Here is a 16,602-nt window from a genome sequence, read left to right as displayed (position 1 = left end):
ACCTTGTCCGGGTGCCGTTTCCTCTGCGATACAGGAGCGCAGGTAAGCGTCATCCCAGCCTACACGTCCGACAAGCGAACCGCGGGCCGGGGCCCCGCGTTGCTTGCCGCCAATGCTACACCCATCCGCACGTTCGGGAAGCGCTGCCTCTCCCTGCGGTTCGGAGGGCAGCGCTTTCAATGGTCGTTCGTGACCGCTAGCGTGCCCATGGCATTGCTCGGTGCGGACTTCCTATGTGCGAATGGGTTGCTGGTCGACGTGAAGCGCAGACGGCTCGTCCAGGCCGAGACCTTTAGCTCGCTCGCTTGTTCGCCGAGCAGCTCGTTGAGCGGCTCACTGAGCGGCTCACCGAGCGGCTTGCCAAGCGACTTGCTGGACGGTTCCGTCCCGGCGAGTTTAGTTTGCACGCTTCCGGCAGCGGACGACTTTACCCGCCTCCTCGCCAGTTTCCCGGCCCTCACGCGGCCCACTTTTTCAGCTTGGCCGTTAAACACGGGGTGGAGCACCACATCCCCACGGTTGGGCTGCCGGTCTATGCCCGGGCACGCCGGCTTGAGCCCACGAAGCTCGCAGTGGCGAAAGCGGAGTTCGCCACGCTGGAGCGGCTGGGGATCGTGCGGCGCTCCAACAGCGCGTGGGCTTTCCCGCTGCGCATCGTGCCGAAGCCCGGCGGGGGATGGCGGCCGTGCGGGGACTACCGCCGGCTCAACGATGCCACCACCCCGACCGCTACCCGGTCCCACACATTCAGGACTTTTCCGCCCGGTTGGCCAACACGACCGTGTTTTCGAAGGTGGACCTCATCCGGGGCTACCATCAGGTCCCCGTCCAACTGGACGATGTCCCGAAGACGGCCGTCATCACCCCTTTCGGCCTCTTCGAATTTCTAAGGATGCCCTTCGGGTTGAAAAATGCAGCTCAGGCGTTCCAGCGGCTTATGGATAGCGTCTTGCGCGACTTACCTTTCCTGTTCATCTACCTGGACGACATCCGAGTCGCGAGCGCGTCCCGGGAGGACCACCTGCTCCACCTCCGCACGCTGTTCGAACGCCTGGGCCAGCATGGCCTAATCATCAACCCTGCCAAGTGCCGTTTCGGTGTCACCACCATCGACTTCTTGGGGCACCGCATCACCGAGCACGGGGCCGTCCCTTTACCGGCCAAGGTGGAGGCGGTCAGGGATTTCCCATGGCCCCGCACGATCAAGGGGCTCCAGGAGTTCCTGGGCATGGTAAACTTTTACCACCGCTTCGTGCCCCATGTCACCCAGCTCCTCCGCCCCTTGCACGAGGCCCTCCGGGGCAAGCCGGGCAAAGGTGACATCGCATGGTCGGATCCGATGGCCGCGGCGTTCGCGGGCGCAAAGCTGGCTCTGGCCGACGCCACCATGCTGGCGCACCCGGCACCCGACGCACCGATCGCCCTCACCACCGACGCGTCGGATTATGCGGTGGGCGCGGTGCACGAGCAATGGGTGGTGCTTGGCAACCGCTGGCGTTTTTCAGCCGGCAGCTTCGCCCGCACGAACGCCGGTACAGCAACTTCGACCGCGAGTTGCTCGGACTCCACCTGGCGGTCCGACACTTCCGCCATCTGCTGGAGGGCCGCCCGTTCACGGCCTTCATTGACCACAAGCCCCTTGTGTTCGCGATGGCCAAGGTCGCCGAGCCATGGTCGGCATGGCAGCAGCGCCACCTCTCTGCCGTGTCTGAGTACACGATGGACATCCGTCACGTGGCGGGTAAGGACAACCCGGTGGCGGATTGCCTTTCCCGTTCCGTCGTGCACGCGGTCCACCTCGGGGTCGACTATGCCCAGATGGCGAAGGCCCAGACCGCCGACCCCGGCGTCCAGGCCTTGCAGACCGCCGTCACGGGCCTCCGCGTCACCGAGGTGCCGTTCGACGCCACAGGCACGGCCCTCCTATGCGACGTCTCCCTCGGCCGGCCTCGCCCCATCGTGCCCGCTGGCTGGCAGCGCCCGGTGTTCGACGCCATCCACGGCCTGTCCCACCCTGGCGCGAGGGCATCCCAGAAACTCGTCGGGGCAAAGTTCGTCTGGCATGGCCTCCGGAAGGACGTCCGCGACTGGGCCAGGATGTGCCTCGCGTGCCAGCGCGCCAAGGTCCACCGCCACACCCAGGCACCGTTGGCCCCGTTTACGGTGCCCGAGCGGCGGTTCGACCACGTGCACGTCGACTTGGTGGGACCTCTGCCCCCCTCGCGAGGGTTCACCCACCTCCTCACCATGGTCGACCGCACCACACGGTGGCCGGATGCCGTCCCATTGGCGGCGACATCTGCGGCTGAGGTGGCGCAAGCCTTTATCGCCACTTGGGTTGCCCGGTTCGGTGCCGCCTCGGACATCTCGTCCGACCGCGGCCCCCAGTTCACCTCGGAGCTCTGGGCCGCGGTGGCGCAGGGACTCGGGGTGAAGCTACACCACACCACGGCCTACCACCCCCAAGCCAATGGCCTGTGCGAGCGCTTTCATCGCTGCATGAAGGCCGCGCTCCGGGCCAGCCTCTGCGACGGCGGCTGGGTCGACAGACTCCCCTGGGTCCTGCTGGGCCTCAGGACGGCGCCCAAGGACGACCTGCGCGCGTCCTCGGCGGAGCTGGTCTTCAGGCAACCACTGCGGGTACCGGGTGAATTTATCCCCGACTCCACGGCTCCTTGGTCCGCGGCACAACAGGGCTCCGCCCTTCAGGAGACCGCCCGGAGGTTCTCCCTGGTGCCAACGGCACACCACGGTTGCCCGCCTTCCCACGTCGCCCCGGAGCTTCGCACGGCAAAGTACGTGTTCATCCGGCACGACGCCCACCGGGCACCGCTGCAGCCCCCGTACGACGGGCCCTTCCGCGTGTTGGAGGCCGGGGACAAGTTTTTCACGGTCGACATCGGCGGTGCCCCGGATCGCATTTCCGTGGACCGCCTCAAGCCGGCCCACCTCGATCCGGACCACCCCCCGCCAGCGGCTCTGCCTCCGCGTCGAGGCCGCCCCCCGGCGGTCGGACCCCCGGCACCCCCCAGACCGGCACCCATCGCCAGGGGGCATTTCGGCCGGGTCATCCGGCTTCCCCGCAAACTCACCCTTCAGGTGCGCGGGAATTCTGGGGGGGCGCGTGTGGCGGACACAAGCAAGGTACACGAATTCAGCGCACCAGCAGGTGGCGCCAACGTCCAGTCGGGGAACTGGATTGCATGCCCGGCCTATCGACCGATCGGCCACGCCCGGGGACGAGGCGTGGCCTCGGCACATATATGCGGGCTCTAAGCTCGGGCCCGCTCAAATCTCAATGCTGCAGTTCGAGCTTTCATAATAAAGACTCTTGGTTTTATCAAACGCGTTGTGGCCTACCTTTTTGGCAAGCAAGTTGTGTGCGCAGCACCACACTTCATATATTTGTATATATTATTTGTATATTCTTAGTATATTATTTATTTGATTGAATTGACAAATTGATAAATCTTAGTTGGCCTATTCTTAGTATTTTATATTGCTTCACTGAGTTTAGGGACAAGTCAACTTGCAATTACATGTTGAAGTTGCTTTTACAATCAAAATAAATAATATAACGACACCAGGACAAACGAAACAAATATCCAGACTACCGTGCACAACAAAATAATTCCCAGCATGCCATGTCGTGATCCCCCAGGTATTTGCCATTTGACGCAAATAAAAAACAATCGCCATAAATCAAAGGCTTAGCACTTGGTGGCCATGTTGAATGCCGTATGGTCACCCAATGGCACCCAGGCGGCAGGAGGCGCGGTCAGTCGTAGCCCATTGGAGAACAACATTGTTAAACCCCGCCTTCGTATCGTCAAACAGACGGTAGCCAATGGGAAGGAGCAATGAGGAGGCGGCAACTTGAGTTCCTGGAAAGGCGGGGACAGCATCACGTGGCAGTTATTAGCCAATGAGAATGTAGGAGACGATGGTTATAGTAAATGTTGTCAGCAGCGAAGCTTCAATAACTCTAAGCCGGCTGTTATCTCATGCTGAAGCTGACGAGATTTTACTTTATATTCCTCTAGAGGAGATCCGGAAGTGAACACGCGTGAGGGAAGGTTCTGTCAGGTTCGAGTTCAAAAGCGCCTTTGGAGAAGTGAAAAGAACCTTCCGCTTTGAGAGCGACAGGGTTAATCTCAGTCCCGTTGCGGGTCCCGCCGAGCTGCTGCTGCTGTTGTCATGTTTCCCCTGGATTCTGAGTGGAACCTTTCGTTCGCGGGATGTGGTTTCCTTGGTATTTACCACATGGGGGTGGCGAGTTGCATTAAGGAGAACGCGCCGTGGTTGGTCCAGGACGCACGGAAGGTCTACGGAGCGTCTGCCGGGGCCTTGACCGCCGCTTCGCTTGTGTCCGGCGTCTGTCTGGGTACGAGTACGAAGTATCCCCATGACCCTCACCACATCACATGTCCGGTACCGCCATCCTCGAGCAGGACCACGTGAACCGGACACTGTAATGTAACCGGCGATACGAACCGTTTAATCGATGATCTCGTGTGTCCTGTGTTTGTGTCCACGATTCGATATTAGTTTTATTATATTACACTGACCGCTGTTAGCTCATCAGTTGCTCACTCTTAGTCTTAACTCCTTTACACCACATTGGTCTTTCACTGTTATAGTATCATACCATGGTTTTACTGTGGTATCAATATCATCATGTCATGGATGTACTGTAGTATCATGTCATGGTTTTACTGCAGTATCATGTCATGGATGTACTGTAGTATCATGTCATGGATTGACTGTAGTATCATGTCATGGTTGTACTGTAATATCATGCCATGGATGTACTGCAGTATCATGTCATGGATGTACTGTAGTATCATGTCATGGATTGACTGTAGTATGTCATGGTTGTACTGTAGTATCATGTCATGGTTTTACTGCAGTATCATGTCATGGATGTACTGTAGTATCATGTCATGGTTTTACTGCAGTATCATGTCATGGATTGACTGTAGTATCATGTCATGGTTGTACTGTAATATCATGCCATGGATGTACTGCAGTATCATGTCATGGATGTACTGTAGTATCATGTCATGGATTGACTGTAATATCATGTCATGGATTGACTGTAGTATCATGTCATGGATTGACTGTAGTATAATGTCATGGATGTACTGTAGTATCATGTCATGGATGTACTGTAGTATCATGTCATGGATTGACTGTAGTATCATGTCATGGTTGTACTGTAATATCATGCCATGGATGTACTGCAGTATCATGTCATGGATGTACTGTAGTATCATGTCATGGTTTTACTGCAGTATAATGTCATGGATGTACTGTAGTATCATGTCATGGATTGACTGTAATATCATGTCATGGATGTACTGTAGTATCATGTCATGGATTGACTGTAGTATCATGTCATGGTTGTACTGTAATATCATGCCATGGATGTACTGCAGTATCATGCCATGGATGTACTGCAGTATCATGTCATGGATGTACTGTAGTATCATGTCATGGATGTACTGCAGTATCATGTCATGGATGTACTGTAGTATCATGTTGAAGCATGGTGCTACGCGCGCTACTTGTTAGCAAGGAGGAAGCAGACAACGCGGTAAGTTGAAAGAGTTTATTACAAGAGCTCCACTGTAGCACTGGAGCGCTCCGGGCTGCGCGTCCGGTGTATATCCCGAGGCCACGCCTACCCCTCGGGTGTGGCCGCCGCCCACTTGGTGCGCGGAATGATGCCATCACGCCAGTGAGCTTTCGTGTCCGCCACACGCGCCCCCCCAGAATTCGTCGGCACCGGGGCGAACCTCCGGGCGGTCTCCTGCAGCGCGGAGCGCTCCTGCGCCGCGGACCATGGTGCCGTGGGGTCGGGGAGGAACTCGCCTGGCACCCGCAGCGGTTGTCCGAAGACCAACAACGCCGCGGATGCGCGCAGGTCATCCTTGGGCGCCGTCCGGAGGCCCAGCAGGACCCAGGGGAGCCTGTCGACCCAGCCGCCGTCGCGGAGGGTGGCCCGGAGCGCGGCCTTCAACGAGTGGTGGAACCGCTCGCACAGGCCGTTGGCCTGGGGGTGGTAGGCCGTGGTTCGGTGCAGCTGGACCCCGAGCCCCTGCGCGACCGCCCACCAGAGCTCCGAGGTGAACTGGGGGCCACTGTCGGACGAGATGTCCGAGGGGGCGCCGAACCGGGTGACCCAGGTGGCGATGAACGCCTGCGCGACGTCCGCCGCCGTTGTCGCCGCCAAAGGCACGGCCTCCGGCCACCGGGTGGTGCGGTCCACCATGGTGAGGACATGGGTGAAACCCCGCGAGGGGGGCAGAGGTCCCACCAGGTCCACGTGAACGTGGTCGAACGTACGTTCCGGCACCGTAAACGGGGCCAATGGGGCCTGGATGTGTCGGTGCACCTTCGCGCGCTGGCACGCGAGGCACGTCCTGGTCCAGCCGCGGACGGCCTTCCGGAGGCCATGCCAGACAAACTTGTCGGCGACCAACTTCTGGGAGGCCTTCGTGCCCGGGTGGGACAGGCCGTCGATGGCGTCAAAAACCTGGCGCTGCCAGCCCGCGGGCACGATGGGGCGAGGCCGCCCGAGGGAGACGTCGCACAAGAGGGCCGTGCCCGCGCCGTCGAACGGCACCTCGGTGACGCGGAGGCCCGTGACGGCGGTCCGCAAGGCCTGGTCGGCGGCCTGGTCCGCCGCCATCCGGGCATAGTTGATGCCAAGGTGGATTGCGTGGGCGACGGACCGGGAAAGGCAATCCGCCACCGGGTTGTCCTTCCCCGCGACGTGCCGGATGTCCGTCGTATATTCGGACACGGCCGAGAGGTGACGCTGCTGCCGGACCGACCACGGCTCGGCGACCCTGCCCATCGCGAAGACCAGTGGCTTGTGGTCGACGAAGGCCGTGAACGCACGGCCCTCGAGCAGATGGCGGAAGTGCCTGACCGCCAGGTGAAGCCCAAGCAACTCGCGGTCGAAGGTACTATAACGGCGTTCGGGCGGGCGAAGCTGCCGGCTGAAGAACGCCAGCGGTTGCCAGGCACCACGCACCCATTGCTCGTGCACCGCGCCCACCTCGTAGTCCGAGGCGTCGGTGGTGAGGGCGATCGGTGCATCGGGCGCCGGGTGCGCGAGCATGGTGGCGTTAGCCAAGGCGAGCTTCGCGCCCGCGAACGCCGCGTCCATCTGCTCGGTCCAGGTAACGTCACCTTTGCCCGGCTTCCCTCGGAGGGCCTCGTGCAAGGGGCGCAGGAGCTGGGCGATGCGGGGCAGGAACCGATGGTAAAAGTTTACCATGCCCAGGAACTCCTGGAGCCCCTTGATCGTGCGGGGGCGCGGAAACCCCTTCACCGCCTCCACCTTGGCCGGTAAGGGGACAGCCCCGTGCCTGGTCACGCGGTGCCCCAAAAAGTCGATGTCGGCGACGCCGAACCGGCACTTGGCGGGGTTCACGATGAGGCCATGCTGGCCCAGGCGTTCGAAAAGCGTGCGGAGATGGTGAAGGTGCTCTTCGCGGGACGCGCTGGCGACGAGGATGTCGTCCAGGTAGATGTACAGAAAATCCAAGTCGCGCAAGACGCTGTCCATTAGTCGCTGGAACGCCTGAGCCGCATTCTTCAAACCGAAGGGCATCCGAAGAAATTCGAAAAGTCCGAATGGCATGATGACCACCGTCTTCGGGATGTCCTCCGGCCTGACGGGGACCTGATGGTAGCCGCGTATGAGGTCCACCTTTGAAAAGAAGGACATGCCCGCCAACCGGGCGGAGAAGTCCTGAATGTGGGGGACGGGGTAGCGGTCGAGGGTGGTGGCGTCATTGAGGCGCCGGTAGTCCCCGCACGGTCGCCATCCCCCGCCGGGCTTTGGCACGATGTGGAGCGGCGACGCCCAAGCACTCTCGGAGCGCCGTACGATGCCGAGCCGCTCCAGCGTAGCGAACTCCGCTTTAGCTACCACGAGCTTCGTCGGCTCGAGGCGGCGTGCCCTGGCGTAGACCGGTGGCCCGGCGGTGGGGATGTGGTGTTCCACCCCGTGCTTGATGGCCCCCGCCGAGAAGGTGGGCCGCGTGAGGGCCGGGAAGCCGGCGAGGAGGCGGGTGAATTTGTCCGCTGCCGGAAGCGTACAGATCAACCTGGCCGGAACCGAACCGCTCAGCAAGCCGCTCGGCGAGCCGATCGATGAGCCGCTCCGGGAGCTGCTCAACGAGGCTGGCAGCGCGCAAGCGAGCGAGCTGAACGTCTCGGCCTGGACAAGCCTTCTGTGCTTTACTTCCACCAACAGGCCATTGGCACAGAGGAAGTCCACGCCAAGCAGTGCCATAGGCACGTCGGCAGTGACGAACGACCACCGGAAAACCTGCCCTCCGAACCGCAGAGAAAGGCAGCGTTTTCCGTATGTGCGAATGGACGTACCGTTGGCAGCAAGCAGCGCGGGGCCCCGGCCCGCGGTCTGCTTGTCGGACGTACCGGCGGGAACGACACTCACCTGCGCTCCCGTGTCGCACAGGTAACGGCGCCCGGATAAGGTGTCCGTGATGAACAGTAAGCTGTTTGAACTACCTACTGTTCATCACGGACACCTTATCCGCTACCGAGGGCCAGCCCGGGCGTTTCCCGACCTGCCGAATGAGCACGGCGGGCGACATTGCCGAGCCTCGTGGCCGAACTGGGCGTGGAAAAAACACCAGGTAGGCGGCGGAGGCTGCGGTTTTCTCCGCGGTGGGCGGATCGTGGCGGCGGCCGCGAGGTGTGCATCAGCATCAGCCACGTGGTGTGCATCAGCCTCGGGATGCGCGACGGCCGCGCCAAAACTCGCCTGCGTGTCCAAAGCCGCGAAGAACTTGTCGGCCTCGGCAGCGAGAGCTCGGGGTTCCGTCGTCGCAGAACCGGCCAACGCGAGGCGTACTCGTGCCGCCAGCTGGCATCGAAATAACGCCCGGAATAGAGTGTTCGGGGTTTCGTCGCCCATCAGCGACAGCATATGGTCCATGCGGACCGACGGTCGCGTGTCACCGAGCTCGGGGAGGTCCAAGAGGCGGTCGGCCCGTGCGTCCACCGTGAGGCCGAACGTGGCGAGGAGGAGACGCTTGATCGCCTCGTACCTGCCGTCGGCCGGTGGGTTCCTCACGACCGACACGACGCGGGCGGCCGTGCCGGGCCAGAGGGAGGCGACCACGTGGCAGTACATGGTCTCGTCCACCGTGATGCCTCGAAGTCGGAACTGGGCTTCTGCCTGCAGGAACCAAAATTCAGCTTGAGCCTCCCAGAACTCGGGGAGTTTGATTGTGACCGCGTTGGTTGCCATTGCTGTGGCGGGTTCGGGTGGTCAGCGACAGCTGACCAGAACGTCAGAGGGTCACCAATGAAGCGCGGTGCTACGCGCGCTACTTGTTAGCAAGGAGGAAGCGGACAACGCGGTAAGTTGAAAGAGTCTTTATTACAAGAGCTGCACTGTAGCACTGGAGCGCTCCGGGCTGCGCGCCCGGTGTATACCCCGAGGCCACGCCCCCCCCTCGGGCGTGGCCGCCGCCCACTTGGTGCGCGGAATGATGCCATCACGCCAGTGAGCTTTCGTGTCCACCACAATGTCATGGATTGACTGTAGTATCATGACATGGTTGTACTGTAGTTTCATACCATGGATGGACTGTAGTATCATGTCATGGATGTACTGTAGTATCATGTCATGGATGTACTATAGTATAATGTCATGGATGTACTGTATGTAGTACTATGTCATGGTTGTACTGTAGTGTAGTTTCATACCATGGATGTACTGTAGTATGTTGTGGTGATATTGACACCTACGTTACAACCCTGGTGTTATTCTATCTACTGTCCACTACGCGGCTCCTATAACAGCCTGCCCGTTCATATCAGAAGGCAGTCCTGTGACATGTAATCCTATGGCATCCTTGTGCCTCATTAAAATGATGCTGTTGAGATCGATTTCGATTAAACTCAGATTGGAGACATTGTTGTATACTCATTTTTACAAACACATGTCATTGATGTACTGTAGTATCATGTCATGGTTGTACTGTAGTATCATGTCATGGTTGTACTGTAGTATCATGTCATGGTTGTACTGTAGTATCATGTCATGGTTGTACTGTAGTATCATGTCATGGTTGTACTGTAGTATCATGTCATGGTTGTACTGTAGTATCATGTCATGGTTGTACTGTAGTATCATGTCATGGTTGTACTGTAGTATCATGTCATGGTTGTACTGTAGTATCATGTCATGGTTGTACTGTAGTATCATGTCATGGTTGTACTGTAGTATCATGTCATGGGTGTACTGTAGTATCATGCTATGGGTGTACTCAGTACTGTAGTATCATGCCATGGTTGTACTGTAGTATCATACCATGGTTGTACTGTAGTATCATACCATGGTTGTACTGTAGTATCATACCATGGTTGTACTGTAGTATCATACCGTGGTTGCCCAGACGATCATACCGTGGTTGCCCAGACGATCATACCGTGGTTGCCCAGACAATCATACCGTGGTTGCCCGGACAATCATACCGTGATTGCCCAGACAATCATACCGTGATTGCCCAGACAATCGTACCGTGGTTTCCCAGACAATCGTACCGTGGTTGCCCAGACAATCATACCGTGATTGCCCAGACAATCATACCGTGGTTTCCCAGACAATCATACCTAGGTTTTTTTTTATGGGAATTGAACCCTGCACTTTCACGAGCCATATCATGAGCCAGGTGCTCGCAGGGGAATTCTCCACCTGATGTGCCATTTCAAATACCGGTACACCTACCCTTGTGTATAATCATGATCCATATCACCTTGTTCTGTAAACGGAAGGTTAACATGCATCCTCCTTGTGTAACCCCCTTCCAAGTTCGAGTATGGACTCCCCTTTCTTCTTTCACAGAACTACATTTGGCCTTCTTTCTGGATTATTACCCTGCACTCTCGCGAAGTGGAACGTGGGGTTAAGCAATTGGGTAATTTTGTCTGTCTGTCTGTCTGTCTGTCTGTCCACAACCGTCAGTTTATGATAGAAGAACTACTTGATTTAAATTGAATGTTTTATTTTGCACATCAATCTGAAATGGTTAGGCCACAATGGTTTTATGATTCAGGTCATTCTACTCTGGACATGCTGCTTCTGCTGTCTCAACAATGGATGGAAGTCCTCAATGCCAAACAGGAAATCAGAGCGGTCTCCCTTGACATATCTCGTGCCTTTGTTATGGTCTGGCACCCCGCTCTGCTTACCAAACTCTCCTCATATGGTATCCATGGAAACCTCCACGCATGGCTTGCTGACTTCCTCTCTTGTCGTAGTCAACGTGTGGCTCTAAATGGAATTCTCTCCTCTTCTTCCTGTCCAGGCTGGAGTTTCTCAAGGTAGTGTTCTGGACCCTGTTTTTTTTCTAATGTTCATCAATGATCTGTCTGGTTTTGGAAAGACCTCTTTATATTTTTGCTGATGATTCCACCCTCTGCCGCTCCATATCTCATCCCTCAGATCGGGAGACTGCAGCCTCTTCGCTCTCTTCAGACCTGGATAAAATCACAAGTGGAACATGTCTTTCAATCCTGACAAATCTCACACTCTCACTTTGTCTCTCCAAAAAGACCGTCTGGAAAACCCTCCCATCTACTTTCTCAACAATCCTCTTCAAGAAGTTCTGTCACTCAAGCTTTTGGGTCTCACTATCTGCCATGATCTTTCCTGGGAAAACCACATTTCCAAGCTGGCCTCCAAAGCCAGTCGCCGACTGGGCATCCTCCGTCGTGCGAAGTCCTTTCTGGGCACTTTTGAGCTCCTCACCACATACAAGGCTTTCATCCGCAGCTCAATGGAATACTGCTCTCCCCTCTGGGCTGGTGCTCCTGCCTCACTCCTAGCTCGGCTTCACACGGTTGAAGCAAAAGCTTTTAGAATCATTGGAATCTCCCACGATGAAGCTGATTCTGAGGGCCTTTCTCTCTCTCACCACAGACAGGTAGGTGGTCTTTCTGTCTTCTACAGACTCCTGTCCGGCCTTGCTCCCCCTACTCTGTATGTGCTTTGTCCCCCAAATATTCCTGCAGGACACACAATATCTGCCAGCAACCCACTTCTGGTTAAACTGCCAAAATCAAGACTCTCTGCTCACCTTCACTCCTTCATTCCTCTTTTCTCCGGCCTCTGGAACAAACTCCCACACTCTCTTCAATCCCACTCCTCCCTCCAGATCTTTAAAACAGCTGTTCACCACCATCTCTTATCTTCCCCCATCCAAAACGTTGATCTTTTCTACCCCAATTAACCCACCCCAAACCCAGCTCCTTCAAATTCCCTATTTACTTAACTGAAAGCCCCTCTAGTGTCCATCTTGGTTATCCCGTGTACCCCGCCCCAACCCTCTCTCTTCCACATATCTTCTGACATCCCTGTTCCCTACTGTTGTTCTGCCTCCCTCTCCCTCCCTCTCTCTCTCTCTCTCTCCCCTCTTGTCTCCTGCTCCCTTTATTATATGTTGTATGCATTAGCTCTTATACGAGCCTTGACTTGGTATACAAAAAAAACAAGACCGATAGTCCAACAACGGCGTTGCCAGGCTTGGATCTGCTGAGTGGAGGATCACCTGTCATGTGACCAGATCCTCAGCTCTGATTCATACTGATCGGATCAAACGGTTTACTTGTCGATATCTGATATCATAATGAAGGCACCTATGACATCATCATTAACATATGTTATTCTCCATGGGGAATACTTTACAATGAGCCACCTTTAAGTTTTTTCAAAGGAGCGGTTTCGAAGATATAGAGGTGCAATTTTTTTTGTTTTTTTTCCAAGACTGCGCATGTACCACATGACCTATGATGTCATAATTATCATTAAAATATTCTGCAGGAGGAGGCGCTCCTACAGTGAAACATTCGTGTCAATTGGATCAACGGTTGCAGAGAAAACTGATTTTAAAGGCATTAAACCTGCAAAATGCCGGTGGAAGGGACATACTGTACATACATACATACGGCCAGACAAACACTGTTACAGACGGCATTGCCCTATGCACTACCCTCTAAAAAAACCCTGTAGTTTAACAGTACTGTACCATTCTTTGCCTCAGGGTACGTCCTGATCGCACATGTGTAGAGAAGACGAGCTAAAAGGTTTTCCTGTGTCTGCTTGTCTGGCAGTCAAACATAATTTAAAGTCATTCTAAACGGGAAAGTTACTATTTTTAGTGACGTCATCAAGGCCACATACAACAGGCACGAATAAGTAATGCAACATGTTAAACTAGAACGGCACTCGGTAGAGCGCACACCTCTGCCAGGCTGAACAGTTTACGTTTTGTATCCCACTGATAGGATCTGGATCCGGACCTGAATCAAAATCTAATTGGCTTGTTCTTGCCACCTACCCAACTCATCCATTTAGTTTTGTCAAAACTTGTCCACAACAATTTGAAATACCATGCCATATATTGTTTTGGCCCCATCATAATCACTTGATTTTTTATTTTTTTAAAGTCTTATCCTGATCCGGATATGGATCTTCACCAAAATCCAATCAATTCGTCCTTGTCACACACCCAACGTGTCCACCAAGTTTCGTCTGAATCCGTCCGTAACCTTTTGAGGTATCCTGCTCACAGACAAACAGACCGTGGTGAAAACATAACCTCGGTCCACTTTCTGTTGAGGCAGTGGGGATTTGGGGGAGAGTGGGGAGTGGGGGGGGGAGGAAGGGGTTGCATATATACTTCTCAAATAAAGGGATTGGAGGTAAATATAGAACATGTCCAATCTTGCCAAAGCCACCAAATCTTGTGAACAGCGATATCCAGGGATGTGTCAGAAGAACGTCCACTTTCGGTGGTGGAGGTAATAAGGTGTTGGGTGGAAAAGATGCTGCATTAATGGTGGTAAACTTTTCAATTTTTTTCCTACAACTTTTAAAAAGCACTTTTATTTCAATTGAATTTTATACTTGAACACTGTTTCACACAAATCGTCTTTTTGGCACTTTCAAAACTCTTCCATTCAGTTGTATATACTTGGACAAAATATTACGGAATTTTACATCTCGACCAATCAAATTTGCTGCTCGCAGACCCCTCTTGTCCTTTTTTTTTTTTCAACACTTTGTGGGGTAAGATGTTCTATGAACTCTAGTTTAATTCTGATATTTGCAGCTTTCATTCTCAACTACCCAGTCAACAGGTGTTGTGGTTTCAGTATGCTGTATTCATGCTGCATGGTCTCCTTCCTGCACTTCTTTAAACGACTTCCTGTCAGCCATTTCTTTAATCCTCAAACGTTGATTACCATGTAGGTCGTAGGACTGATATGAGGTTTGTTATTCAGGCATTGCAACTCGTGGAAAACCACAACAGCAGACGATTGATCAAAAGACAAAATGGGGGGCAAAGCGACAACAGTTAGCACAACGAAACAGGAGGATATTATATTAACAATTAAAGGATGTTGTAAATGGTATTAATTCTATACCGCCCTCTACATAAGCACAAACCTCAAAATAGTTGTTTACCTTAAGTAAGAACCTCATTAACCCGTAAGCAATTTATAGATTTCCTTACTGCCTTGGATCATCAGCAGGGCCCTGTTCTTCATAGAGGTTCCAACCCTTTCAGAGCAAAATATCTTTGAAATGTGGGTCAACAACCACCGCAGTGGGTCTACATCAGTAGATCCACAACTTCAGCTGTGTCCAGGCGGTCAACCCATAAATGCAGCCTCACTATTCAAACTTTTAACCTTTCTTGTTAGAGGGTTTAATTTATTATGATATTGTTACGGATCTCCGACGTCGGCTCTCCCCTTATCAAGAGGGGGTTAATCCCCTTGTCCTTTTATCTGGCCGACGGGATCCGGAGTTATGACGTTCCTTCCAGACGGCATTAACTAGGGTTGTAAGCCGACTTCTTATTACCTACTTGCTAACGCCGCCCAGGAAGCGAGGAGATAACTCCCGCCCGAATCACGGATATTGATGGACTATTGCCGAGCGGATAGCAAGCCGCGATCCGAGCTGTTAACAATGACTAACCCGATTATAGCGGTTCCGAATCGTGCCGCGTTTACCCAATAGAGAAAAGACTAGGACGATCGGATTAAGAGGAAACCAGAAAGAACAAGGAATTTATTAACAAATGTACAAAGAAGAAGAGGAAACGAAAGAATGTACAAGAAAGAAAGAGGAAGGAAAAGTACACAGGGCAGTCTTAACTACAGTCTTAACTTATTCCCTGGACTCGGGCCCGCTCACTCTCAGATTCGGTCTCAGACTCCAGACTCGCACGGGGATGCAGATGGTAGGGTGGAAGGTCCGGCGATGGTGTCCAGGCTCCGATCCAGCAGACGAAACCTGGCAGGCAGCTCTCCACGTAGTGTAACGCGAGCGGACAATTATAATGATGGGGGAAGGTAAACTTGGGCTATCGGCGTACGTAATTTGTGTACCGGCGCTTTTGTACTGGCGCTACCGGTCTTACTCGCCCCAAGCACCCCGTCCCCAATGTCCTGCACGCTGCGGTTCTTGGCAATGCGTGCCGCGCGCTCGCCCTTAGTACAGCGGGTTGCCACAGCGCGTCCTTTGTAAAACCAATGCTTGGCTTCAGTCTTCGGTAATGAGTACTGCTCCGTAAGTTCTTATCACACAGCACCTTCCTCACGAGTCCTTTGTAATCGCATCGGTCCTTCCAAGTCCTCTCAACGACGATAAGTCTTTTCGAGGGCTTTGCGTGCGCGCTTTTATTACCAAGCCAGCGAACGCTCTCGGAGCCCAAAACCACGCCCTGTCAGGTGACCTCACCTCAGCCCTGGTTGGCTGGTGTTGGCTTACTGGCCCCGCCTTGATGGCTGGTTGACGTGGCCGCACCTTCATCCTGGCGCTCCGCCCCCTTTTTCGGGCCTTACCTCGTGGGTTTCTGGGCTGGTTTGAGCGGAAGCCCAGCGAGGTTGCGAACGCTGCTGGCAAAGGCGCGTAACAAATTGGGAGGGGCCATGGGGCACAGACTGGGGAGCGCTTAATGGCGCTTGGAAGGGAGGCTGCCAAAATGAACGGATGGGGACCTACTCTTATTTGTTTGACACAACGCAGATGCTACTATTGGGAATGGCCTTATCTAAACACAGACTATGAAATAACTGACGTCCTATGGTGACCTACGTGTTGCTTGTGGCCTACCTATGGGGTGCTACCTTTAACCTTTAATGATGTTATATTTACAAGTGTGGGTTCTCAAAACCGCAACAATATATTCATAAGTAACCCGGATTCTTTCTTTTTTTGTGAGCGATCGAGACAGCGTTGTGTTGCCTATACATCTCTCAAATAAATGGATGGGTCAGAAGAACGCGTTGCATGCCTGGAACAAGATATTCCTCGTACGGCGGATACTCTTCTGGTATTCATAATGCTCATTGCACATTCCATTATGTAACGATACATTAAAACACACACACCACTATTTTGTCTGTTTAAACAGTTATTAGTCCCCTACCGGTGTACACCGGAGGGGACTATAGGTTTGCACTCCGTCCCTCCGTCTGTCCGTCCTTTACGCAAAGAACAGTTTTCCGGACTTTTTTTCTAAACTCTTAAGGCTA

The 16,602-nt window shown here is 54.2% G+C and overlaps 2 protein-coding genes across 4 annotated transcripts in view; one reads left to right on the top strand and one right to left on the bottom strand.

The window, feature by feature from the left end:
* The window catches only part of LOC137432315 (serine/threonine-protein kinase 38), a 444,663-nt gene that overhangs the window by 52,956 nt on the left and 375,105 nt on the right, over positions 1–16,602 (bottom strand). The gene's annotated exons all lie outside the window — the stretch shown is intronic.
* LOC144888168 (patatin-like phospholipase domain-containing protein 2) overlaps positions 3,934–16,602 on the top strand; it is a 59,008-nt gene continuing 46,339 nt past the window's right edge. The window contains exon 1 of one of the 3 annotated variants that reach the window (XM_078783031.1): positions 3,934–4,384. In XM_078783031.1, the coding sequence (XP_078639157.1) occupies positions 4,198–4,384 (187 nt within the window). In that variant the 5' untranslated portion in view covers positions 3,934–4,197. Of the gene's footprint in view, positions 4,385–16,099; positions 16,401–16,602 lie in introns of those variants that run through there. The other 2 variants (XM_078783033.1, XM_078783032.1) reach the window with 2 other exon arrangements.

This window comes from Myxine glutinosa, chromosome 8 (genome assembly GCF_964187855.1).
Source record: "Myxine glutinosa chromosome 8, kmMyxGlut1.1, whole genome shotgun sequence".
Classification (NCBI taxonomy): Eukaryota; Metazoa; Chordata; class Myxini; order Myxiniformes; family Myxinidae; genus Myxine; species Myxine glutinosa.
This window is presented reverse-complemented; position numbering and strand designations above follow the sequence as displayed.